The sequence below is a fragment of the Erithacus rubecula genome (assembly GCF_903797595.1).
Source record: "Erithacus rubecula genome assembly, chromosome: Z".
Classification (NCBI taxonomy): Eukaryota; Metazoa; Chordata; class Aves; order Passeriformes; family Muscicapidae; genus Erithacus; species Erithacus rubecula.
The window spans coordinates 25319414-25345727 of NC_136661.1; the positions used below are offsets into that span (position 1 = coordinate 25319414).

A 26314-nucleotide genomic window follows, 5' to 3' on the forward strand; every position below is an offset into this window, starting at 1 on the left:
AAAAACATGCAATGTGAGAAAATAGCTGCAGTATCACACAGAAGAAAACAAAAATTTAAAGGCCAGAACTCATGGACCCCTTTGCAAGTTTCTGTAAATAGCTGACAGCTACATTTTTTGGGCTTGTTGTTCCTGAAAGCCCTTTCTAGTCTTTGGAGAGTCAAGGGGAAACCCAAAGCTGAGTCACTGAAGTGAGAGAGCCTGGATGGATGGAGGAGACCCCATGAAGACCCCATGAAGTCAGAGAGCAGGGCTGGAAATGTCAGAAGGAAGGTTATTTGAGAAGAGGTATTGCTCCAGGCAGAAGGGTAGATGAGGCTATTTAGGGCCCTGTAGGATAATATTTTATGAACAGCCTCAGGCAGAAATTGATGTTTACTTTGATTTTGTGATTATTCTTAGGTTTTTGGGTAAAAACTTGCTGTTTACATTCAGCATATGAAAGAAATAGGCAGTTCTGAGAGAGGGCTGCATTGCAATCACAGGGACAGCTCTAGGAGATATCCTGGGACACAGTAGCAAGTTACTGCTGTAATCAGTCCCATGCCATCCCAGTTCTCCCAACTCCATGAATTCCCGACGTCAGGTGGAAGGTGCCTTCCCCACTAGATGGCAGAGGGAGCCTGTGTTCCAGCTGATGAGACCTTTTGTTCCTGTCCTTTGTCCAGGTACCTCCAGCATCTGCTAAACAGCACGGAGTCAACCTGAGCACTGCATCGACTCCCTTCCAGCAGGCGAGTGGCTACGGCCAGCACGGCTACGGAGCAGGTGAGCCCCCAGGTGAGCCCCAGCCCCGAGCCCCGAGCCCGGCCCGCGCCGCCTAACGCCGCCCGTGTCTGCCCCGCAGGGTACGAGGACTTAACGCAGGGAGCTGCAGCTGGGGATTACAGCAAAGGAGGCTACAGTGGGTCATCTCAAGCACAAAACAAATCTGCTGGCTCTGGACCTGGGAAAGGTAACACTCTGAGACTGGAGTTTCTTACAGAGTGGGATTTAGTAGGGCAAACTCTCAGTGCTGTGCAGTCGACACAGCAGTCAGCTCTTAACAGGGTCGTGATCCAAGCTGTTTTTCCATCTCCCATGTACAAAATGCTTTTCTAATGGCCCAGTTGTTTCTTCTAAACCTCATGGCTGAACTTTGCATAAAGATTTGTGTGGCTGATGCCCAGCTTGGGTCCAATTACACATGGGAGAAATGGTTAGCTGTTACTTAAGCCAAAGCTTTCTTTGCTGAATAATACAGTGATCCTTCAACACTGCTGTGATTTTGGAACTTGGCAGTTCAGTGGTGTTGCCGAAATTATCCTCTGCCAAATCATAGCTAGATTTTAGGTTTGGTAGGCACCTGAGACACCCATGTGTTAGAGAGGAACAGGGTACTTCACACATCTCTGGGCTGTCTAGCTGCTGCCTGTACACACTCATAATGTTGTGTCATGCCTGGAAATGTTTCCTTTGTGACCATAAAAGCTGAAGAATTTATCCAGCTCATACAAAACTTTATTCAGCACACACACTGGTTAGATCTGAGAAGTGTACACTGGGCTGCTTAGAACTCACTGGTTCATGCTCACGCTGAAGCAAATGCCAAGCATTTTCTGTGCATTTGAAACACATGTGATCGCACTCTCTTCAGTGGAGAAGCAGTCCAGGAAGGAACAGTGTCCAAGGAGAGTTACAAAAGCTTAGAGGAGTACCCTTGATCCCAATTCTCTGATTCAAAGCAACCATTGGCTTTTTTCTGATTCAAGTGATATGATCAGAGCCATCCTCTATAAAACTGTGCATAAGTATCTCTGAGCCAGTGATGCTGATTCTGCCCCGTCAGGGCAGAGAAGCACTGCAGACTTCACTCTTCTTCTTCTTAGGATGTGGATGGACAGGAGCTCAGATGTGTAGGAGATGCCAAGTCTTATCACTCAGGGCACTACTAGAAAGCTCTTGAATGCTGCAGTAGAGGCAAATGTACCTCTGATCCTAGGGGAAAGCTGGCTTTTTGTGGGCTTCAGCCAACTGCTGCCTGGTGAAGTGCGTTGGAATCCAAGTGTTAATGACTTGGAGTGGACCTGGGTGATTTATCCCAGTGGGCTTGTGCAGCGGGAACAAGAAGCTGAGCCCTTTTTTCTCCTCCCGTGTGGGTCTGAGATCATGGAGATGATGTGACCAGCAGGGCAGTACATCCCCTGAGATGCCAGGAGAAAAGCTTGGGATCATGTTTGCTGGTGGGGTGACATTCTCACTGTTGGTGGCATTTCTGTTTTCCAGGTGTTTCTGTGACCTCAAGTAACACGGGTGTGCCTGATATCAGTGGCTCAGTCTATAACAAGACTCAGGTGAGGAGTGTTGGACCCTTCCCCTGTCAGGGCCCAAGGCTGATGACTCCTACTCCCAGGCTGGCCAGTCTCAGGGTCAGCAGGCCACAGCATCTCTTAATGCTGGCTCTGTTTGCTGCTGCAGTGAAGTTTCATCCTCCATCCCAGTGTTTCTTCAGCTCCTGACAGCAGCTGCTGGCAGAGGCTCAGTGCTCCCTGTATTGCACACTGCTCATGCTACACCATGCCAGCAGTGTCCTGGGTGCAAGTGAAATTATGAGTGTTAGCATTTTTAGTCCAAATAGCCCCCAAAGCAGGTGAGTTGAGAGGCTCTTTGCTTTCCATCAGAGGGACAGGCAGTAGTGACCACCTCTAAGACCCAAGGGTCCCTATTCCAAGCTCCCTTGTGGCCATTGCTCAGTGTGCAGCTTCCTAGGCAAAGCAGAAAGTGATTTGACCAGCTGTGCTGTGCAATGGGCTTATGTCCAGCTCCTCTTTGCTCCTCCATGCACTCTCAGCGAGAGAAATCAGTGTCTGACTGTGATCCATGCTTACAGGTAGGAAGCCAGCTGTCAGCTCTGTGCGTAGGGGTCAAATTTTGGCCAGCAGGAGGAAAATATTACTCCAAGTTCCTGTGTTTTCTTGGGCTGCCTTGAATAGGTTGAGTAATTCTAGGCTGTGCCCACTCAGTGGGGGAAGGACTGATTAGGCAGATTCTGCAATCCCATGTCCCTCTGAATGGAAAGAGGTCAGGGACTCACAATCACAATGCCTGTGAAAATAAAAGTTTCAAGGACCATTAGCACAGAAATACAGAGCCGAAACTCATCCTCTGGTGTGCTTGCAGGTATTCAGTATGACTTGGCTTCCTCATGGGGTAGGTGAAAGGTTCAGGTGATGTGTGTTTGGGCCAATCCTGTTCTGGTCTGGCTGAGTGTACTCACACCAGTCTCTGACACTGTGCTGTTGCTCCCTGTGCAGACGTTTGACAAGCAGGGATTCCATGCTGGCACTCCGCCTCCCTTCAGCCTGCCTTCTGCTCTTGGATCGACTGGGCCCCTGAACCCTGGTGCTGCCCCAGGTTATGCTCCAGCCCCATTTCTCCATATCCTCCCTGCACATCAGCAGCCTCATTCCCAGATGCTGCATCACCACCTCCAGCAGGATGGGCAGGTGAGTCAGCCCCTTCCACCTCTGCAGCATCCCCAAGAGCACATTGCTTCCCCTTCCCAGCAGGGTCTTGGGGTGGTTGTTCCTTTCTCTTGCTCACTGGGAAAGGGCCCTGGCAGCAGTGGCTGTTGACCAGCTTGGGGAGGGAACATCATGAAGTTCAGCAAGGGGAAATGCCACATCCTATCCCTGGGGAGAAAAGAGAAAATGGCCCCATGCACAGTCTATATCAGGGTCCACCTGTTGGAAAGCAGCTTAGCAGAAAAGGCCCTGGGGGGCTGGTGAGCACAAGTTGAGCATGACCCAGCAATGTGCCCTTGCAGTGAAAAGGGACAATGGGATCCTGAGCTGCACCAGGCACAGCACTGTCACCAGGTCAGGGGAGCTGCTCCCTGCCCTCTGCTCAGCCCTGCTGAGGCCACAGCTACAGCATCGTGTCCATTCTTGGCTCCCCACTGTGGGAGAGACATGGATGTGTTGGAGAGTGTCCAGTGAAGGATTGATGAAGGGGCTGGATCATTCTCCTGTGAGGAAAGGCTGGGGAAGTGGGAGAGTTCAGCCTGGAGAGCACTGAGAGGGGATCATATCAATGTGCAGAAAGGAAAGATGTAAAGAGGGCAGAGCCAGGTTCTTTCCAGTGGTGTCCAGGAACAGGGACAGTGGAGACAAACGGGAACACAGGAGGTTCCCTCTGAATATCAGAGAAAATATTTTTGCTGGGATGGTGACCAAGAAATACCCAGGAAGCTGGTGGAGTTTCCATCCTTGAAGTTGTCTAGGAATGCTGCTGGGCAACTGGCTCTTAGGTGATCCTGCTTGAGCAAAGGGATTGGACAGAATACCTCAAGAGATCCCTGCCACCCTCAGCCAGGCTGTGATTGTGTGAAGAGCCCATCCTGCTGTGGGCTGGAGTGGGGTGGTTTGTGGGGTGTGAAGCTGAGGCAGTTGCTGCTGTCCCCTGTCAGGAGAGCAGGATGGTGAGCACTTGTCCTGTGATTCTGAGGAAAAATCAAGCATTCCCTGCAGGTTGCATGTCAGCTGCAATTTGGTTTTATTTGCACATGTGTTTACTTTCCTAACACTAAGTATTCCCTGAAAAAAACGGTGTTCAGCCTTAGAGTCCAGTAATAGAACATGATTTTGCACTCCAAATGTGTGATAGCCTTGCCTGGTGCACCACCTTGGCTCACCTTGGTAAAGCTCCTTTGGTGTGCCTGGCCCTGCCCCTCAATTACCTTGTGTTTGAGCCTGTTGTACTTGGGAGGCAGTGGGATGGTGCATCCCCAAGCTCCTGCTTGGTGTGTCCATGATTGCTTGGCCTGATGTAGAGATGGTGGGATGTAGAGATGGTGCAGGGCAGAAGCAGATCTGTTCAGAGAGGAAGCCTTGCTGCACTGCTGGGTGTCAGGGCTGTCCCTGGTGATGTTGGGGTGAACTTGTCTTCCTAGGAATGCTGGTACTGTGGCAGCTGATGCTCCTGTCTCCTTTGTTTCCCTTTTCTAGGGTGGATCTGGCCAACGCAACCAACCCAGCGCCATGCAGCAAAAGTCTCAGGCTACCAAAACCGCCTATGGCACTTCTCCATACTGGACAAACTAAATCCGAAACTGGGGAGGGGGGAGAGAATGAAAGGAGAGGAGGAAGAAGGAAAAAGAAAACACAAAAGAAAAGAGAAAAAGAAAGTAAAAACCGATGCCCATTCCTGGAATTATTAGGAAAAAGTAACTGCTCAGCCAAACGTCTGTGCAGGGAGAATTGCGGCCAGCCAGCCATCCTCTGTGTGACTTGCCTGCTTCCTCTTTGAGTTGCTGTTATATGTAATATATTTATGTATGTATTTGTAAATGTAATAGAGCCTAAATGTGGTTTTCTGCATCTTGCACCCTGTTTTATTTTCTTTGTAGAAAAACTGATTATTCATTTTCCATCTGCACCAGGGCATCCTTCTTTGTTTTGTATCTTAAATTCTTTGGGTTTTGTAACTCTGTCAGACAAACTGCGCCCTTTTTTTGGAGCTGGAGCCCATTTATTTAATGCAGTTCTAAATTCAGACAAATAAGGAGACTTCCCTTCCAAAAACCTGAATCAATATGTGTCCTGTTGGTTTGATTTTACCCCCCGACCCCCAATGTAGCTGTTATTTTAGAGGGGGAAAATAAAAGAAAGCAAAAAAGAAGTATTGTGGGCCTTCCCCTTTCTTTCATTTCCTCCCTTCTTCCCTCTTGCTGTGGAAGACAAGCTCTTGAGAGCAGTTTCATCACTGTGGCCTTGAGCTGCAGTCTCAACTTTTAATTTTTCAATTTTTTAATAATAATAATAAAGGACAGGGTTCTATTTTTCATTTGTGCGGGGTTTTTTTGTTGGTGTTTTTCTCTGGCAAGAGACTTAGGATGGCTCAGTGTGTCCTGGAACCTCCTTTGCATCATTAGAGGCAAGAACTATGTAGCGGTTTCTTAAATAAAACTATAAGCTGTGTCTTGTACCTCTTTTTTGCCCTGAGCCACCTTCCCAGGAAAGCGAGAGCTAATGGATGGAAACTGCATCTCTCCCTCCCCACTTTTTTTAAAACAACGACCTTGGAGGCAGCTCCTGGTCCTTCTTGTCCTGCACCAGTGCAGTGAATATTCTCGGAGTTTCATTTCTTTATAAGCCCGTCCTCCACCTAATAAAGATCTGAGCATATGTACCCACTGCCATTTGTCTGCATTTTCAAAGGCTCCAGGAGCAGTTCTACTTTTACAGCCTGTCCCTTTCCACACCTGCTCCTGCAGCAGCAGCCAAGCTGGGAGGGTAAGAGCAGCAGGTGGGTTTGTCAACAGTGATTTCACCGGTGTGCTGAGAGCTCACAGGCACCCACAGCAGGGATGGGGTCCAGGGCTGCCCCCCCTCCTGCCTGTTCTGCCTTTGGTGACTCCTGGAGTGGTGCCCTGAGTCCCTGTGGGCAGCTGGGATTAGTAAGGACAGAGCACATCTGCAGCTCTGCCTTCTTCTGGCTTTGCCCGTGAGGTCCATGGGCTCCACTGGTAGGAAGGGCAGGAATGTGAGCAGCTCCTGAGGGAAGTCTCCTGCCCCAGACTTACTCTTCTGATCATCCTGTCCCTGTGCAGCAGAGGAGGTGGGTAAATGTGATGCACACAACAGGCAAGGGGCTTTTTTTTATTTCAGTATCCATGAGAAAAAAATAAAGTCTGTTTCTACCCTGAGAACCATTTTTCTTTCCCTGTTACCAGCTCTGGATCCTGTGAGACTCAGTTGTCACCCCGGCTTCCCCCAGCCTCCAAGCAACACAAGAACTACACTGACATTCCTCTGCCCTGGCTCAGCTCTTGACACTGGTTGTACTGCAACAGCTGCTCCAAGCCCTTGGCAGCTGCTGCCCCACTGCCGCTGGCTTTGGGGCTTGAATGTCAAGGAGGGTAAAAATGTTTCTTCAGGCTGGGGCCCATCAGCTTGTACCAACCAGAGTGCCTCCGCAGCTGAGCTCTCACAGCAGCAGCACCTCATTTACCCGCTTCGAAACAGAGACTTCCCCAGAGCTGCCTTCACTCGAGGTCTTGTTTATAGACACCCAGTACTGCCCTGCAGGTGTAGCTCAGTTCTTGCGTGTCACAGTCCAGAGCAGCTGGAGCTGGGGAAAGGCAACAGGGCAGAGATGGTGCCAGTCCCTAGCAGCCCCTGAGCCTCAGGTCCCATGCCTTCCCAGCTGCTCTGGGTCATGCCTGCAGGCAGAGCTTTGCCTTCAGCCACAGGCAGGCTCCTCGCTTTGTGAGAGTCAACAAAATGTTTCTCTCTTCCCCTACATTGTCACTTCAGCAGGACTTGCCTGCAGCAATTTCCTCTCGAAGCTCTCCTCCCCTGATGGCAGAGATGAGATTGCCCAGCTGCTCTTGACCACTAAGGAAAGAAGGGAAAAACTCCCTTTGGCAGCTCCCCAGGTTTACCCAGGGCAGGCTGGGCTGGAGCCCTTGCCCTGCCTTAGGTCCCACACTGCTCCTGGAGGAAGAAGCTGCTGGCAGTTCTGGGCAGCCCAGTGCTGGTGGGTCAGGCAGGAGACACAGGCCAGATCCCAGGCAGCACAATCCTCCCAGGCCCTTTCTGTAACACAGAGAATGCTTTGGGAAGGCAGCTCCAAAATGCCATCACCCTTCCTCCAGCTCAGCTGTGCAGCAGAAGCACTTGGGCCTCAGCCACATTTGACTCAGCAGTTGCTGTGCTGCCATCAGTAGCAAGTGCAGCCAGTGCAACTCACTGACACTTGTCCTGCTGATTTTAGCTTGACTGCAGCAGTCGGGGCACTGCAAATGCCCTACTCCCCTCCTGAGCCTGCAGGGAACAGCACGGGACAGGCAGGGCTGGCAGCCTTGACCTCAATTTCTCTGCCAAAGCTGCTCCCTGACCCAGTGGTCAAACTCCTCCCGCACCCTGGCCGAGCCTTTCAGGAGCACCACCAGCAGCAGCTCTGGCCCGAGTCCTGCCCCCCTGCTGCAGTCACATGAATCCACAACACCTTATCATCACAGGTCTTCCCTTTCCTGACTTAGGATGACTAAATATAACAGCAAAGGCCTTTTGCCAAAGTCATCCTTTAAATCAGTTTGTTCTTTAGTCCTAGGTGCAGGCAGCTGTCAAACAGCTTTATTTTGCAATAAACTTACAGATATTGGTGTATAAATATGTCTATTGACACCAGAGCGGCAATGAACTCATGAACAGCTGTTATTCAAAGCTTGGAGTAACCCATGCAATGCAACCAGTTCAAACATGGAAGTAACAGCACTGAGTTTTTTTCATTTCACATTTTTATTAGTAGACAGATGTGCAGAAAAGACAAAATATAACTACTGAAGGAGAAGACAACACAAAAATGCATCAGTTAATTCTTTCTGGTAAATTATACTGAAGAAAAAAAGGAAAATATCTGGGAGTTCAGCTAAGAAAACTACTAAGAAATCTAGTGTACCCTGCTGGTTTCAGAATGGTTGAAAACTGCATTTGAAGGGTCATGTAGCTGCAAATGTAAACGCTAATATTGACTGAAACAGGAGAAAAGGGGTTAAGAAAAACCCAGAATACACAGAGCAGGTAAACATTTTTCTGCAATATCTTAAATAGTTTAAAAAAAAATCCCCTCATACTTCAGTTGTATCTCAAAAAAAGGAAACCAGCAAGTCAACAAGCAATGACACTGCACACAATACAGTGGGGAAGAAAAATTAGTCTGGTTAATGTCGGAGCTCTCAAAAGAGGTTGCTTTTTTGTCATTAAAAAAGGGTAACAGAAGAGTCATAATAATGCATCTTACAACACCAAGCTTGGAAATACAAGTCACTGGAGAGTATACAGTGAAGACGGTCAAAAGTACAAGGGAAATCCTGAAAGATGCAGTATGCTCATTTCCAACCAAGCCATCAGCAAAGCCAGCGTTGCCACACTCTGCTCCTCCACCCCCGACAGCCGCCTGAAAGCTGGAGGTTGGTGCCCTGCCCTGGCCCCGAGCCCGGTCCTGCAGCCTGAGCATCGGGGCCCATTTGCCAACCCTGGCGCTGCCCTCGCTGGGCTGGTGTGAAGCTGAGGTGCCCCACACTGTCACTAGACGCAGGGGAACGCCGCTGGAGGTTCCAAAAAGCGGCCGGGGCTGAGTCAGTCCTTGCTGGAAACAGACTGACACCTCGGGAGGCGCAGCTGCCTTCCCAGTAACACGCAAGCAGGAGGGCAGGCGGCCGGGGGAGCGCCGGGCACAAGGAATCGCCCCGGGCAGCCTTCACTGGGCTGTCCCTGCAAACCCCAGCCAAGCATTTTGGAAACAGATCTGCCTCACTCACTTCACGCGGAGCCCCGAGGGCCTTCCTCTCCTCTCCTCTCCTTTCCTCTGCTTTCCTTTCCTCTCCTCTCCATCCCGGCAGCGCGCTCAGAGCTTTTGCTGTCTCGCCTGCTCCCACCGAAGCACCCCCGAGGGACCCGCAGCCGGTGCCGTACCATGGAAAACCCTGAGACACGCGGAGGGGAGGCGCAGACTCTGGTGATGCCTCTGTACCTGTGGGGACCCAGCACCTCCGATCTGCTCCCGGGGCTGCCAGGCCCGGCTGCGATCCAGGGATCACGCCAAAGGGGAACTCGGGGCACGGCCCACGGGCGAACACGAGCACGCCGCACGGGCGGGAGGGACGAGGGCCTGAGGAACGGGGATCTGAGAGAGAACATGCAGGATCCCCCTGCCCGCGACGAAGCACCCTAAGCTCAGCCAAGGGCTCCCAAAAACACGCGGGAGGCTGAGCTCGGGGCGCCAGCTGAAGCACGCTGCTGGAGAGCCCGTGGAAAGCTGCTGCTGTCCCGCTCTGTGCCGCAGGGAGAGCCCGGCACTCCCGCGGCGCACACACAGCCCGGACCCCCCGCTCCTGCCACCGCTGCCCTACACCAGCCACAGCAGGCAGCTCCAGCTGCACAGGGATGGGGCTGCTTGTGCAAGGGCTGCCAGGAGGCTACTGGTCTGTCCCACTGCCAAAAATGAGTCCAGCACGAATGGCAGAGTGCTGGGCAGCAGGATGCACATCTGCTCTCCTCGCTGCAGAGGGGCAGCTGGCAGCAGATTGCAGCAGAACAGCTAAACAACTTTTTCAACCCTATTCTAGCCTGAAGAAAAACTGGAAAAAAAAAAATTAAAAATAAATAGCAACCCAGGGCTCAGTTTTACAGATGTGAAGTGTTAAGTGTTTATTTTAGGGTTCATATCACAAGCCTTTTCCAGAGACAAAGCTGATTGTGCCCTCTGGGGCTCCAGGGGCCAGCTATTTCCTAACTTAGCAGGCTGAAAAGGAATACTGTACCTTTCAGTGACATCCCATCAAGCTCAACACACAGTAGCTTTACACTCTCTGCCCCACACCTTATAAAGGAAAGCCACCACCACAAGGCTAAACGAATGTACACACGCTATTATTGTAAATGGAGCAGCTAAACCTTGGCAATTTGCTTCGTGGGGATTTTTTTTTTTTTTTTTTCTTCCCAGTAAATGCAGCACTTTGAGCTCCCGAACACCCGGCTTCCAATGAGTTTGTTCCAGCTTTAAATACATTAAACATCTTAATGCAAGACTGTATTTCATTCAAGAATCTAAACACGAGCAAATCTGTTTTGCTGTGAGCATTTCGTAGAGAAGTGAAAAGGGGAGTTTCTTTTTTAAAAAGAAATTGTAATACAGTGATGAAAGGGTTAAGAATGCAAGAATTCAGACATTCTGTGGAGGGTCTCTAAGAGGTCCATAAAAAAGGAGCGAACAGATCCATACAACAGGAGACAGCAGGAGACAAAGTTTTGTGTTGGGTTTTTTTTTTTTTTGTTTTCTTTTTTTTTGACACCCCCCCTCCCCCCACTTTTTTGCTGGACTGCTGCTAGGTTACCGCTGCTCCCTTCTGGCCTGAGTCGGCAGGGCAGTACAGGGGCATAGAGGGAACAGGTCACGACTCCTCGTTGCCAGAATCATCGTCATCGTAACAGTCGGCATCCTCCTCCTCCTCGTCTTCATCGTCAATGTCGTCATCGTACAAGTCGTCATAAAGCAAATCTGAACTGTTGTCATTGGAAGGCACTTTAGTTTTGATGCAGTACTCTGCCAGTGTAGTGGGGACCTTCACACCATCCTTCTCTGCCTCAGCTTTGGTAGCCAAAACCTGTTTCCTGTGGGAAGGACACAGCAGGAATGTGAGCAGGGCCGTGTGCCAGTGGCTCAGCTCCCCCCCTCTCCCCCAGGCCCTGCCCAGCCCTGATGGCAGCTCAGGGGCAGGGGAGCTGAGGTTTTCAGGAAGCACCACGAGCAACACTGGAAACAGATGTGGTTCCTGCAGCACCAGGCTAGGGAGCACACCCAGAGTGTTTGCAGCACACACACTCAGCAACTCATGAAATCAGTTATTTCACAGGCTCTGCACTAGGGACCTGCCAGAGGCCAAAGCAAATTCCATTTGCTACTGTAGGGATGGTCAGGGATTTCCTAGGGTGATTTATTGACTCTGCTGCTAACAACTCTCCCACAGCAAGCTCAAAACTGCAATTCTCACAAGTCTTTGGCAGCTCTCAGCTCCCAATGGAGGGTCAGAGCAGCTGGGGCACATGGCAGCACCCCAGGACACAGCCTGGGGCACACAGAAGCCAAGTGTTTCCCATCACCCCGGGGCAGGCTGGCTGCTGCATCCCAGCAGGGAGGAGCAGATGGCAGCCTGTCCCCTCACCCACCCACCGCCCATCAGTCTGCCATTCCCCATGTGAAGTGAGGGAGCTGGAGGATTCTCTGCACACACAGAGCCCTGCTGGCCCCATTCAGGGCCACATCCTGCCTGTCCAGCTGGCAGAGACGAGGCAGTTGTGGCCTCATGCCAGCAAGCCTGCTGCAGGATGGGCTGTTCCTCCACAGCAGCTCTGGTCCATGCTCACATCATCCCCCTACAGCTCCTGACTAGCCATGGACTTCTCCAAGGGCAGCACTGAGCAATGCCTCCAGCTCATCCAACCCAGCTCTGCAAGCCCTTGACAAACCCTGCTGATGCTCCTTTGAATCGGAGAGACAAGATTATGATTCATGCATGCATTAAGCACAGAAATTAGTAGGATGCAGTCAATTTGCATCATATCACAAGCAACACAGGGCTCAAAGACAAGCAGGGACTGACTAGGATTTACTAGTAGCCAGGAGGTTTTGCAGAGCATCATGACAGATTAGTCTGAAACAAGAGCAACACAAAGACAAGTCAGCCCAGTCCTCCTGCCCCAGAAGTTTGCACTGCTTCTGTGTGCTGAAATTTCTGGAGGAATCTGAAGCATGGACTTTGAATAAGACACTGAAATTAATTTCCAAATTAAATTCTGCTGCAAGAAGCTCATTTCAGCAAATTCTGGAAGCAGCCTGTTTGATAGGATTCAAAGTGGAAGGCTGGTAGCCCAGCATCACAAGTGGCAAAGCTTACCTTATGATTTCGGCATACTCCTTGTCTTTTCCTTTACTGTCCCTCCATTTCCTGAACATGACTGATGCATCCACATTGGCTGGGGAGAATGTGTTGGGCTCATTAAGCAAAGAGATTACACTCAGTAAGATAGTCCTGAAAGAGGAAACCACAACAGCAGAGTCAGAGCTAACACATTCATTGATTCTAGATGTCCACAACGTCCTTAGGTGTTGCACCATAACCTTATTTGAAGCCAAGTCTTAAGCCTTAGACAGAGTTTAAGTGAGAGCAGGTATTTATGAATCTCAGACCCTGAGGTGATACAACACAAACCTCATGTGACTACAGACCATTGTGTCCATGCATGTGCTTAGGACAGACAGGGCAGTATGCAAAGCTACCATCAGACCAGAATTCAGCTTGTTGGCACTATCCACAGATGGTGTGGGGCTGAAAATTCACACTGTGAGCTGTTCCCGGTGGCTTGCAGCCTCCACCAGGAAGCCAGGCTGTTTGCCTGCCCTGCACAGGGAGAAGGACCACTATAGTCCAAGGTCAGCAGAAAAGGCTGCACTATTTTTCCATGCCCTGCCAGGTGGTGGGGGACTGAGGTCTCCTCTCCTTAACTTGTGCCCCACTCAGAATGCAGCAGCAGGTCTCAAGGGGAAGAGAGTATAGATGTTTTCAGTGACCAGGCAAGGTGCCAAGGCCCAGTGGGATTCAGCTGCTGGTACTCAGCAGAGCAGCATGAGCCAGTCACATAACCCCTGGCAGGCAGGCAGACAGGGATTTCTAGCCAGGTACCCTGCTCTGCTGGCATTTACCAGCTACAGACACCATCCTCTTGCCTAGAGCCTTCTTCTACAGTTCCTAGAACCCTATGCACTTGAGAGATGCAGGTTTTGCTGCTCACACCATGCCCCAACCAGCACAAACACCCACACCCAGCCACTGGCTGTTGCTACTACAACAGCAAATGGAAGGGACAAAAAAAGAGACAGGGAATAGTTCTCGAAACAGAGCATTACCTAACAGCCACATTGCAGACCTTGATTAAAGCAGATTGGGAGCTGCAGTTGTGTTTGCACTGATTCAGAGGCATGTTCAGAGCACATCTACCAGATCGTATATCTGGCTACAATTCCAGGAAATGCTTGGTCTTTTGGACACTGAGTATCCTGGAAGGTTTTGAAAATAAACACTTGTATCTGAACAGACTGTTCAGAATGGCCATCAAGAGACTCTTATACAAATAATTTTCTAAATTATATAATTCTGTATGAAAAGACAACAGCAGCTCTGGAAGAAACTGCCTCATTGGAGTGGAATGATGGGCATAAGAGATTATTTTCTATCTCATCACAAGAATTCATCTAAGACCCTTAGATTCTCTGCAAACAGGCCAGGATGTCAGCTCCAGCAACATGCAGCAGCTTTCATGTAGAGCAAATGAAGTCTAGGGAAAGCAGAGGACAGGAATCCATGTCTGGATTTAGAATCTGCTCTACCACATTTTCATCAACAGTGAGGAGAAGCCAATTTTCCAGACACCAAAATCACTGCAAAGCTCTTTAAACACACCAAGACAACTGCATCAGAAATGAAGCTCTCTGTGCTCTTCATTCCCACCCAGCACATTAGATCAGCACCATCACTGCTGATATCTTTAAGTGCTGAACAGCGTCATCCAACTCAAACCCAGTTGCCATGAGCAAGGTACAGTAACAGAAAGGCATCTCAGCATGGGGCATCTGACAGGATTAAAAACCAAAGAAAGTTCAACTACATGGGACTGAAAACCTCAGCACCAGACACAAACTCCATGGGCTAGATTAGTCTGAGTCACTGGGATATTGTCAGGGATCTGTCTTCCCTTCAGACAAGGTTGCTGTAGCATGGAAGAGCAGCCAGCAGAGGCTCAAGGAAACAGACCTATTAAGGACCATTTTTTCTCATGTATCATCATAAGAAGGCTCATAGACAGACCAATTTCATCCCAAAGAGACATGATGTAGTTTGGCTGGTGCTCCCAACCAGCTCATCCTATTATGTTCCTTATTGAATAAGGATTTTTTTTTTTTTTAATTCCAGCTGCTACTGTAGCCTCTCAGTGCCACTTCTTGAGGTAGGTATAGACTGGTCCAAGTGCATTCTTGCCCTCTGGTATAAAGTTAAAAGTTTTAGCCTAGGTTGCACTGAAAGTCATGTTACTGCATCAAGCTGTTTGTGGAATCTGCCCAAATATTAGGCAGCAAAATAAACCCAAGAAAAAAGGGAGTCCTCAAGAAACAAAACAACAGGCACACAGCATGTCACCTATCTGCAAGAGATACAGGTGCCCCAGTACCTGGAATACTGTGCTGAGTCCTGGCCTGTGCAGTTCAAGGGCAAGGAGACAGGGGAGATGTGGAGAAGGACAACTAAAATGAACAGAGAGCCTCAATCCCAAGCCTTGCCACCACTCACTCAACTCCACGGGACACAGGAAGCAGTATTCTGTGCCAAACAGATCAGAGCTCCATTCCTTCACATCTTGCTGGGTTTTGATGTATTTACTTATGCTTGTATCACCTACCTCCCAGTGATGGGAAAGTACACACTGATTGAGTTTAAAAAGGCAAATGAGCCTCCTTGACACCCTTAGAGGTGGAAGCACAGGTGAACTCTCACAGTTGAAGAATGAGTTTTCCCCTTCAGACACTTCAACCCCACTCATCTGGGGCAAATAGTCAACACTTGGCAGGATTTAAAAAATTCAACAGCTGAGAAGCATCTACCTCCTGTACCTTCAGCCCCTCTGCCTCCTGTCTAACACTCTGGAGCTTTCCCAAGCCAGATGGGACCCCAGCAGGATGTGCTTCTGCTGGCACTCAGCCCAACTGGCGATGGTGGTAGTAGGTTAGAAGTGAAGGAACAGTTTTACTTTCATTCACTGATACATTCAGTTGCTGAGGAATGTTTAGACCTGTCACCATTAAGCCCAAGATACTTCAAGAGCATTAGCACCAAAAACTGACTGTGGTAAGGGAGAGCAGAAATTAGAGCACCATGAGGAGTTTCATGTCAATCTTTAGGGTTGAATATAATGAAATACTCAAAATGTATGTGTGATATATGTAATTAATGCCTGAGGCTGTTTCCTAACTGTGAGTTAAGGCTTGTCTCCTAGTTGATTCTTTATTTGACAGTGTCTTGTAATGAGAAGGAAATTCAGCTGCTGTTTCAAAAACATGAACACATTAGGTCTTCAATGCCTCTGGTACTTAGTGATCCATTGTATTTTTGGCAGGAAGATAACCACCAGCTGCTCCCAACACCACTCAGTAGGACAGGAGACATACAAACAATGGAAGGTAAATAAAACACAGAACTCTGCAAAGCTGCTTCAACTGGTCAGAATACTCAAAAACACCCTGTGTTGGGTTTGCAGGGCCAAGCTTTGGTAGCTAGAGGGCTATAAGGATGACTTTTGTGAGAAGCTGCCAGAATCCTCCTCTATGTCCAGCAGAACCTGGCAGCTCCAAAGACAGATGTGCCACTGATCAAGGCTGGTAATGTCTCTGTGGTAACATACTTTGTAAGAAAAAAAAGTTTCAATTGTCCAGAGAAGAGTGGAGTGAGGACATGTGAGAAGAACAACTCTGGAGACACTCAGGTCAGTGCAGAAGGAGGCACAGGAGCTGCTCCAGGTACTGCAGCAGAGATTCCCCTGCAGCCTGTGGTCGAGATAGTGGTGAGGCAGCTGCACCCTCAGGGAGGGCACACAGGGCACAGAATCTCCATCCACCTGCAGCTCCTGGCGGAGTCCAGGATGGAGCAGGGGTATGCCTGAGAGGAGGATGCGATCCTGTGGAAGACACATGGAGAAAGGAGCTCTCACTGGAGCAGCCTGTCCTTGAAGGACTGCACCCTGTGGAAGTGTGACCCATGCTGCAGCAGTTTGGGGAAGATTACTGCCCGAGGGGTGGACTCATGTTGGCAGAGTTCATGCAGAACTGTCCCACTGTGGGAGGGATCCCATGGTGAGCAGGGGAACACTAATCCTTAGCATCAGGAGAAACAGTGTGTGATGAACTGACTGTAACCCCATTCCCCTACCCCCATACACTGCTGGGGAGGAGGGAGAGCTGGGAAGGAGGGAGAGATAGAGGGGAGGTGTTTTTAAGGTCTTATCCTGCACTGATTTCATTGGTAATAAGTTTAATTAATATATCTAATTCGAGCCTGTTTTTTCCACGGTGTTCAGTAAGTGATCTCTCCTGGTCCTTATCTGCTGCAGAAGAGCATCAGAACAATGAACAGGTAGGTGAGGCTGCAAAGATTGGAATAGCTCAGGAAGACTAAGGCTGGGAGCAGAAGGATGAGCTCTTTCTAGCCCCTGGCCACCTCAGGACATCAAGGAAGGGATGCACAGATGGGCTCATGACTGAGGGGTGGACCTGGCCACAGAGGCCAACACAGGTTATTAACAAATGTGAAACGTGCTGCCATCAAGTGAGCCACACGAGTGAAATATCCCTGGAATAGAGGGTGGTGGCTGGGTTTCCAACATGGTGAGGCCTGGCAAACAGATTACATTGGGCCATTGCCACAAACATGCCAAGGCAAGAGTTACATATTCACTATCACAGAGGCAACAACTGGCTGAAAACATACCCAGAGAACCATGCCACTGCTTGGAACATGAGCTCAGGACTTGGAAGACATTTTGTGGTGACATGGTACCCTGGAAGGAACTGAAACAGGCAATTTGACTAATTTTCAAAATAACCTCATGAATTCTTGGGCAAAGAAACATTGAGCAAATATATCACATCCCTTACAACCCACAAGCCTCTGGAAAGACTAAGAAATGTTGAAGACTGTTAAAAGCTTTAGGTAATGGGACATGGAAGCACTTAGATGCAAATTTCACAGAAGCCACTCAGCTGGTCAATGCTAGAGTACCTGCTAACTGCATTGCTCCTGCCCAAACTAAGTCCATAGACTGTGGGAGGAGATAAGGTCCCTGCACTAAACACAGGAAAGTGGCTGGGGAAGTCAGTGTGGATTTCTCCTCCCATGGGAAAAAGCAAACCCATTTGTGGGTTTGCTTTACCCAAGGACCTGGGTGTACTTGGTGGGTAATGTGGAAGGATAAGGAGATGGTATGTAGCTCAGAGATTTAACCCTGGGAAAAAAAAAAAAATAAAAAAATAATAATAAAAAAAAAAACCACCAACCAATCTGTGTGAATTTTATGCTGTAGGAAGTAAAGGAGCAGGAACAACATGACCTGACAAAGAATGCATTTTGTGAGGAGCAAGGTGAATGTAATGATGATGTTAGCCAGGCTGGTGCTCAGTGATCAAGTGTGGTGCACAAGTCATACATGTGGAGGAGGGGAGAAAGCCATGAAACAGGAGAATAGTATCTATCTGTGAAAGGACAGGTTAATAAAAATGTAAGTTTGGTATAGAGATGGTTCAAGGATGTAGTTTGGGGTTTATGTGAGAGTAAGAACTGATTCCAGTAAGGAGAAATAACTACAGTAGAACAGTTGGAAGATATATAAATTATGTGGGACCTAAACATGACACAAATAAAATGGAATAAAGAGTGCAGATTGTATTGAGTCTGGCTGAGCTATAGCTCATTTTCCCTTAACAGCCCTCAATGCTTTCCTTCCATTCATAGTTAGAAAGGTGTTGACAACACACAAGTGTTTTGACTACTGTTGAGCAGGGCTGGCACAGCACCAGCACTGTCTCTAACATTCCCCACTCCCCCATCAGGGGCTGAGAGGTGGCAAGATCCTAGGATAGGACACAACCAGGCCAGCTGGTCCAAATTAACCAAAGGGATATTCCATACCATGTAACAACAGCTCAGATATGAAAGCTAAGTGAGAGAGGAGGAATGGGGAACATTTGTTATACTACCATGTTTGCCTTTTGGAGCAACCACTATGAGTGCTGAAGCCCTTCTTCCCTTGGAAAGTGGCTGAACATTGCTCACCAACAATAAGTGGAGATTTCCCCCCTCCCCCCTTTGCTTATGTGCACACAAGCTTTTGCTGTTGCTTTAGTAAACTGCCTTATCTCAATCTGCAAGTTGTTTTCGGTGCTATTTTTTTCTCCCCTGTTCTGCTGGGAAGGGGAGGAATAGAGCAGTTTGGTTGGCACCTAGAACCCATTACACATACTTTTCTGCTAGTGGTAGTTTGAAGAAGATAACAGTGACTAAGAAAGGCTTCAACATTTCAGATAATTTGCTTTCAGAGTATTAAACCCTGTGAACAGGACACAAGACTCTGCACTGCCAGCTCAGTATTAAGACAGAGCAGCCCAGTACGCTCAGATGGACTGGTAAGTCTGGTCCCACTTGATTCAAGCCCTAAACCACACAAAACCTTAAATTCCCTCCCAAACCTCTCCCAACACAGGCCTTAGGTCTTTTAGAGATGACAGGCCTTTGAGGTCACCACTGCACAACATATTCAGTTACCTGACATTCTGGGTAGGGTTCCACCTCTCTGATGGCAGCTCTCCACTTTGCGGGTCATCTACAGGTGGGTGAAGAATTGAAATACATACATCTCCATTCTGCAAGACAGAGAAAACACTGAATAGCTTGACTGGATGAGGCCTGATGACTCAAATCCACCACTCTGGCTGTCTTCTGAGAAGTTTAACCTTGTTCAAATGAACACCCAAGTGGCAGTAAAAACCAACAACAGTTGTAAATGGTTCTGAATTCTTCCTGGATCTACTTTATCCCCAAGGGTTAGCCTACAAACTGGCAAAATGAATATCAAATATGAAATAAGATGTTTAAAGAATGTACTGAAGTAAGCAAAAATAGTAATAATGTAATATAAAACTAAATTGGTCTCCAGATACCAAGTACTACTGTCACAGTGACAGTAAGCTTTAATCACAGGAGACCCAAAGTAGGGTTAAAGAAAATTTGTTTTCCCACTAGTAGCTTATGCTAGCTACAGCAAATTTTAGAATTTAAGGGTTTAATCACCATCTACTAGCTCAGGTATGAAAACATTACATCTACCAGGACGCAAGGATGTTGAACAGATGGTGTAGGGCAGGCTTACACAGCTCCCCTAGGACACAGCTGTTCAAAATACCAGATGAAAAAGTAGGAGATGCTCTCTGAAAGTTTCACAGAAAATCCCTTCTAGTATGCAAGACAAAGAATATTCTGGCAGCGCATGGAAGCCACATAGCCACATAATCCTCAATATGTTTCTACTCACCAGTGTTATGGCCTGAATATAGATTTAAAGCTTCATAATACCTATTTAAGAAAGCTGTCAACCCAATTCTCCACCAGCAACTGAACTGACACAATTGCTTTATAGGAGTGCCGGAGAAATACCCACTCCAGCTGACATCCCCCACTGAGGGAGACTCCAGGGATCATGTGGTACCAATGCTACTGCAGGATGGGGTGAAGATGCAGGTGAGGCCTGAGGCCAACCAGCATATATAAGCTTTTCCAGGCCCCATGGGTTTTGCTCCCCCTTGCAGCCAGCTGTGGGGTAAATCAAGTTCCTAGAGGCGGCACCATGCCTTCAGCAGGCACAGCCCCAGCTCATGCTGTCCCTTGTCACCCCAGTCCAGGGGTGATCCTGATGACAGGATCAGCTCTGCTCAGGACTCCAGGCTGGCAGCCTTTCACACACCTGGTCTCACGACCTTCCAACACTGCTTGTGCACACAGCAGGGCTGCACACAGCAACAGCATCTGTGCCTTTGAGCCCAAGCCAGTGATCACAGCTACAGATAGCAGCAGCTCACCTGGGGGGTTGTGATTCGTATCCAGACTTCAGTGGGGCACTATTCCTGCCAGGTATGCTAATCTAGCAGACCCCTGTTACTTTGAAGCAGGTTTTAGTCAAGAACACAGCCAGGCAGCACCTGGAGCTGCTGAATTCCAAAGCACATACTTCTGTTGCTGGAACAGTTTGCTTTAAGAAAGGCAGTTTCCCTTTTAGGACCCCAACAGGCCTGTGAAATCTTGGAATTTTTTCAGTATCATTTCAAGTGAAGCTAACTATACTAATATTAGATTATGCTCAGTCTACCCTGCTTTTACTAATGATTTCCACTAGGTTTTCCTTTAACCTTTTTCTGGGAGAATGCAATGCTAGTGGCCCAGAGGAAGTATCTCAGGACTTGGGAGAAGTTTGCAAAGCAATCAGGCCAGCAGCATATGGACAAGCAGATATCTGGCAAAATGAAGGTAGAGGGAAGCAATGATGTGAGAAGTTTTCATCTTGCCACAATCAGTGCTACATGTTTGGAAATTGCACTGCATTAAGACTCTGAAAGGACAAAGATATAATGGGACTTGATGAGACCAGCACAAGGTTCCATGAATCAGAACAATCAGGTGGCCAAGCCTTTCCCTACATGCATTTTTGAAAGACATAAACAAGGAGAATGGGGTATTCATCTGCCATTGAGAAATATCCTACACTTCTATCAGGACTGAGAACTGTTATGTCATAAAAATAAAGAGCTAGTGAATGCAGTTTTACCAAAGTTCAATTAGATGACCCAAGTAAAAGAGAGATAGGAAAAAACCACATTGCTCAAGTCTCATTGCTCAGGGCTGGAATGTCAGCCCCTTCATCTGGTCCTATCAGCAGATTCTGTAAACTGCTACTCTCTCTCATCCTCCTTGCACTAAAAGTTTTTTGTCCCTCTCCTTTTGAAAAACCCTCAAACACTTTGCTGATATAGTCTCAGTTTCATTTGGAGTTATCCCAGTGCCTCATCTTCACTGCTTAAATGTTGTTTCCCAAACAGTTTGCAAGCTGCTTCAGATTCCCTCAGCTAAAAGTACTGCTATGAACACAAAGCACAAAGGTGAGTTCAAGTATTTGAAGAGCAAACCCAAAATACATCTATCAAGTTTTGGGTTAGTTCTTTCTGCTGCCTTCAGCTGTTTCTAGCAAATTTTTCATCTTTCTCACCAGGACTGGAAGAGGTCCTTTCCAAGGCTTGGTTTTGTACATTTTGTTTTGGTAGCCACTTGCCACTCACTTCCTGCATGAGGATTTCCAGATTCAGAATCAATACCCACAGTATGGGTCTGCAATTATCTGAAGAGTTCAAAGTTGTCTTTATTTATAGATCAAAATCCCATGTAACTGAAATAAAGCCTTAAAGAGAAACACCATCCTTGGCCACAGGAAAGATTCCGTGCCAAGTATCAAATGCACATCAGAAAGTTGTCAGATAACAGATTTAAGGATGTCCCTGGACTTAGGGCAATCCCCTGGATCAGTCAATAATTAAAGCTGATCATTATTCTGTTCTGCACTGAAGTTTGGCAAGGTTTCTAGCCATTTATTACTAAGACTTCACTGCAATTGTCACCATGATATTTGAGGCACACCATTCCAAGCTGGGGATTCAGTAACAAGAACTTATCAGAAAGGGTTTTCCAAGCTCAAGTCATCAACTGAAGCCTTCATTTATTCACAGGACTGAAGAGAATGCCATTGCTGTTTTCAGATGGGTTAAAAGGAGGCCTGCCAAACCTCTCATAAGAAAAACTGTGATAAGGTGAGAGACCTGCACCAACAGGAACATTTTGAAAAGTATTTTCAAAAGTATAGAACCAGCGCTCCTTAGCAGGCTGAATTTCTTCTAGGATACCAAAGATTCAGCTAGGATTTGGATGATCTCCACTAAAAGTCAAGTTTTGAATCAAAACAGGCCTTCAGCCTTCAAATACAGCTCTGTGGAGCTAGATGATATTGAACCAATTGCCTGTACATAGAGTCATTGCTCTTCCAGACCTGCTGCACGTTCTATGTGATCCAACTGCTGAAAGTCCACAGCCTTGACTACCCTTTGAAAGAAACCCATGTACTGTGTTTAAGGAAGCAGAAAGCTTTCTTACACACCCCAGAAAAAGTTATTTAAAAAATGTCTTACCTCATAAATGTTGGGGTGCCACATTTTGGTCAGGAATCTGAAGGTAGGTGGTGAATATGGATAGTCGATAGGAAATTTAATGTGAGCCTGAAAAAAAGTAGAATATTTTAGCTATGAAATAGAACAAAAAAGACCAACAAACAACAACTACAGTGAAAAGACTGGAAAAAAAAAATCATTAAGGCTACTAAATTGCTAATTTTATGAACCAGTGCCTAAGTGGCCCCACAGTATAATTCTGTGCAATTTCTTACAAACAAAGCAGTAACTGAACAAGAAAATCGAAACACCTGGCTAGTAATGCTCAGTAAACAAGACAAAATGCATTTACCATGTCCTAGTTCAAGAAGCACTATTAAACAGCTGTTGTTAAACAGGGAAAATATACTGAAAGAGTTTTAACTCGAGAGAGTACAATTGTCTGAGTTCAAAAGCAAACTAAAAAAATGTTTACTAAGCTGAATAAACCTGTTTTATATTTGCCTGTACAAATATTTAAAATCACCCTTCCTATATGAAAAAAAATTGTTACATAACTCGCTCTAGCTATTTTGCCTTTCTTTGAAAGTTCAGCTGGACCATTAACCTGTGTTTCCAACACTACATGATTTGCCAACACGGACATTTTTGAAGTCTTAGTGTCGTCCATGTCTGTTTAATAAATCAGTGCATCTTAAGGAATATTGATGGGCAATGACAGCAAACATCATGCAGTGGTCAACAACCATCTGTGGGGCATAACTGAGTTGAGTCAGCTGTGAGAAGGCTGCAGAGATCCTAGCACTGGAAATTAACTTCTCTGTGCTGTCCTGCTGTTCACAGCAGCCTGAATATGGACTGATCAAGTGTCCAAAATACTTCTCTCTGGAAGGTGGACTTGCACGTTGTTTGCTGTACTGTGGAACATAAACCCTTTCCTTGTAACTGCTCAACTCACCAAAAGTTCTACTGCCAGCCCAGCGAGGGATCTCCAGAGAAGCATCTTCTGGTCCCTCAAACACAGCCAGGCTCATTTGCAACTGAGAATGCAAGAAGAGATCCCAAAAGCAAGATTCAGATTTATCCTGGTTTGAGACAAATTTAGGAGGAAACCTAGTCACCCTAGGACAACAGGGCAAGAGCAGAATTCCAGTCACTCTCTTTCACTTAAGTACCTAATCATTCCTCCACTTGTTCAACAAGAGAAACTTGGCAATGTTTTATTCCATAGTACACAGAAGCAGACAACCAAACAAATGGATTACAGAACTGTTAGGTACTTGGCTACAGTTTTACTTATCAGCACACACCTTTGCCTTAACCCAAATTTTGCACTCTGAGGTCAGAGTGGCAGGTAGTGAAGAAAATAAGGTTTTCTATTTACCTTTATGAAAAGAAATTCACCAGCTCACATGGCCTTATGGTATACAGATGCCTACTCATGACTATGTGAGCATGTTACAGCAAGACTGAGTCCTCACCCGCAGTCATTTGTTACAGCACACTCACAGCCAAGAGATTTACGGTGCACTTAAACAATCCCACAGTTTAACGCCACTTGCACAAATGGCATTGCTCCAAGAGCAGTGAGTGAATGACTCTTGTCACCACACACTGCTGAAGCAAGGGCATGCCACTCTGCACTGAGAGTAGAGCAGAGATCTACCCAGGGCAAGGCACATTCACTCCAGCTCAAGTGCATCATATAGCTGCAGACTCCTCCAGACACTGGGGTTTTCCCAAGAAAGCCCATTCCTGTGCTTACATGCCATTTTGTGAGCTCTAAGACATAAAATGGCAAAAGGACCAAGATTAAAAATGCAAGAGACAAACAACCTCAGGGTTGGGCTACCTACAAGATGTCTTAGTAAAAATCTGTCTTCTACACAGCTACAGCTTCCAGGTGACCAAAAAAACCCACTACCATCAAACTACCAGCACTGTCATGCTTATAATCCACATAGATGCTAAAGGAGTGCTGGTCTCACTCCTCCCACTAAAACCCCTCTGCTTTCAAATTGTCTAACCCTGATGGGTTTGTCTCAAGACCACTCCAGAAGCTGAGCCTGAGGCACCAGTATGTCCCTGCATGCGATGCAGACTCATGCAGAAGCTGTAGAGACTGAAAGACTGTTCCAAATTTCTAAATCCTGTTCTTTATCAGAAAAGGACTACCTGCCTACAATAACTATCACTATAGAATGCAGTGTTGTGTCACATGAAGGATTGCTCTAGGAACAGAAAATGCAACTGGAGAAATCTCTCCTTCCCACATGCCAGCAACTAAGAACCTAGCTTCCCTGTAATCTGTCACATACTTAGAGAAAGCAGCCACATTACATGGTGATCAGCTTTTTCTAACTACTCTGTAGCTCTTTAGCACACTCAGATTCTGTACTGGAACAAAAAGCAATGAGGCTTCTCTACAAACCTGATTTTCAGAGTGAAAAACCCCCAAAATAGAAAACTGAATTACAGACAGGGATTTTTCCCAAACAAAAAAAGAGCACCACTGTCAGGTCCCCACAGTGAGATCATCCAGAATTTGAAAGTGGAACCAAACATTTTTCCAGGCCATTACAAACAGGTCTGAGGAAATTACCTCATCCCTTCCGCAAGAGAAACCATGGAAAGTTATGCAATCCTACTCTGCTCTCACTGAATGCTATTTGAGTTTCTGTGTGGGTTAAGCAAGCCAAGAATTTCCAAGACAAGCTGCAAGACTTCTTGCAAAGATGCAGCAGCAGCCACAATTACAGGTCACTTTCTCTGAAAGTCTGATTCTAAACATGTTAGGAAAAAACAAAAAAACAAAAAACAACAAAAAAACCCCCAAAACTCCCAAACCAAATTAAGCAATAAACTTAATTTAAAATAGCGCTCACAGAATAGTTTTCTCCTACAATTACACTGACACAAGGAGAAAAAAAAATTGTTAAACTCAGTCAGGCTGCTAGACACCAGAGAGTAGTAGAGTTTTCAGGGAGCTTGTTGTTAGCTCAGTTACAGCCACACAAACTAATTTAGGAAGATTGAAAATGCAGCTCAGTTTCCCTCTGCAAGTTCCAAACAGTTACTGCATTCACCATGTGCCTGACTCCTCAAACTGAGCTTAAAACAGAACAGAAATAATCCTATTTTTGTGCTGATTTTAGCTAGCTGCATGCCATGGCTCCTTGACATGACTGAACATACTCAACAGCCAAGAGGGTGAAGACCAATCACCAATCAATCCATTTCTCCCTTCCCCAGTTTATAATTAGTCATACTTATAGTCCCTAGAAAAATAATAAATTCTTCTAAATAGTCCAGTGGCAGAAGATATAGTCCTTTACAGACATTTACAGCTGCCACAAGAACTTCAACTTCCAAATTACACCATAGCACATATTTCAAGAATATTGCTACCAGCATAGTCACTTTGTTTCCTATTTTACTGCTCCCTTGCATCTTTAACAGAGACTGCACTTCGGGTTTGCTAATTTTGTTTAAGTTGAACAAGACAAAGGAACAGGTTCTGCTATGTATGCCAAAAAGATACACAGTCTCACTAGATCTTGTATGATTGAAAATATAAGCCTAATAATTCTGCCAACCACAGAATTATTCACTGATTTACTCAGTAGGAATAACTATTACAGCAACTTTGTTTCTTGAAATCTTGCCACACCCTTGACTCAACACTTATACTCAGGTCACAACTACTCAAGCACTCCAGACTTGGGCCAGAGGCTGGAAAGAGGACCATGGGGAGCTGGCTCACAGTGGCTGAACACAAGCCAGTATGTGCTGAGCAGCAAGAGGATCGTGGTCTGGATCAGCAATTCACACATGGCCAGTGGGACTAATACAGGCAGGTTGCCCTCCTAGCCTCAGTCCTTGCTCCAGCTGTAAATGACATCAGGAGTCTGACACTGATTTTTTTTTTTTTTACACCTATCTCAAACTGACAAAACTGGGATCCCTG

General features: G+C 46.9%; 2 protein-coding genes across 2 annotated transcripts in view; one reads left to right on the forward strand and one right to left on the reverse strand.

Moving 5' to 3' along the window:
- UBAP2 (ubiquitin associated protein 2) overlaps positions 1-5803 on the forward strand; it is an 84983-nt gene extending 79180 nt beyond the window's left edge. Inside the window, exons 29-34 of the mRNA XM_079330388.1 lie at positions 669-768; positions 848-955; positions 2266-2333; positions 3160-3189; positions 3294-3485; positions 4986-5803. Of these exons, the coding sequence (XP_079186514.1) occupies positions 669-768; positions 848-955; positions 2266-2333; positions 3160-3189; positions 3294-3485; positions 4986-5081 (594 nt within the window). The 3' untranslated portion in view covers positions 5082-5803. The remainder of the gene's footprint in view (positions 1-668; positions 769-847; positions 956-2265; positions 2334-3159; positions 3190-3293; positions 3486-4985) is intronic.
- Positions 5804-8278: 2475 nt separating this feature from the next.
- Positions 8279-26314, reverse strand: part of UBE2R2 (ubiquitin conjugating enzyme E2 R2) — a 53759-nt gene continuing 35723 nt past the window's right edge. The window contains exons 2-5 of the mRNA XM_079329936.1: positions 22369-22455; positions 18908-19005; positions 12440-12574; positions 8279-11156 (exon numbers count right to left, since the gene is read on the reverse strand). Of these exons, the coding sequence (XP_079186062.1) occupies positions 10937-11156; positions 12440-12574; positions 18908-19005; positions 22369-22455 (540 nt within the window). The 3' untranslated portion in view covers positions 8279-10936. The remainder of the gene's footprint in view (positions 11157-12439; positions 12575-18907; positions 19006-22368; positions 22456-26314) is intronic.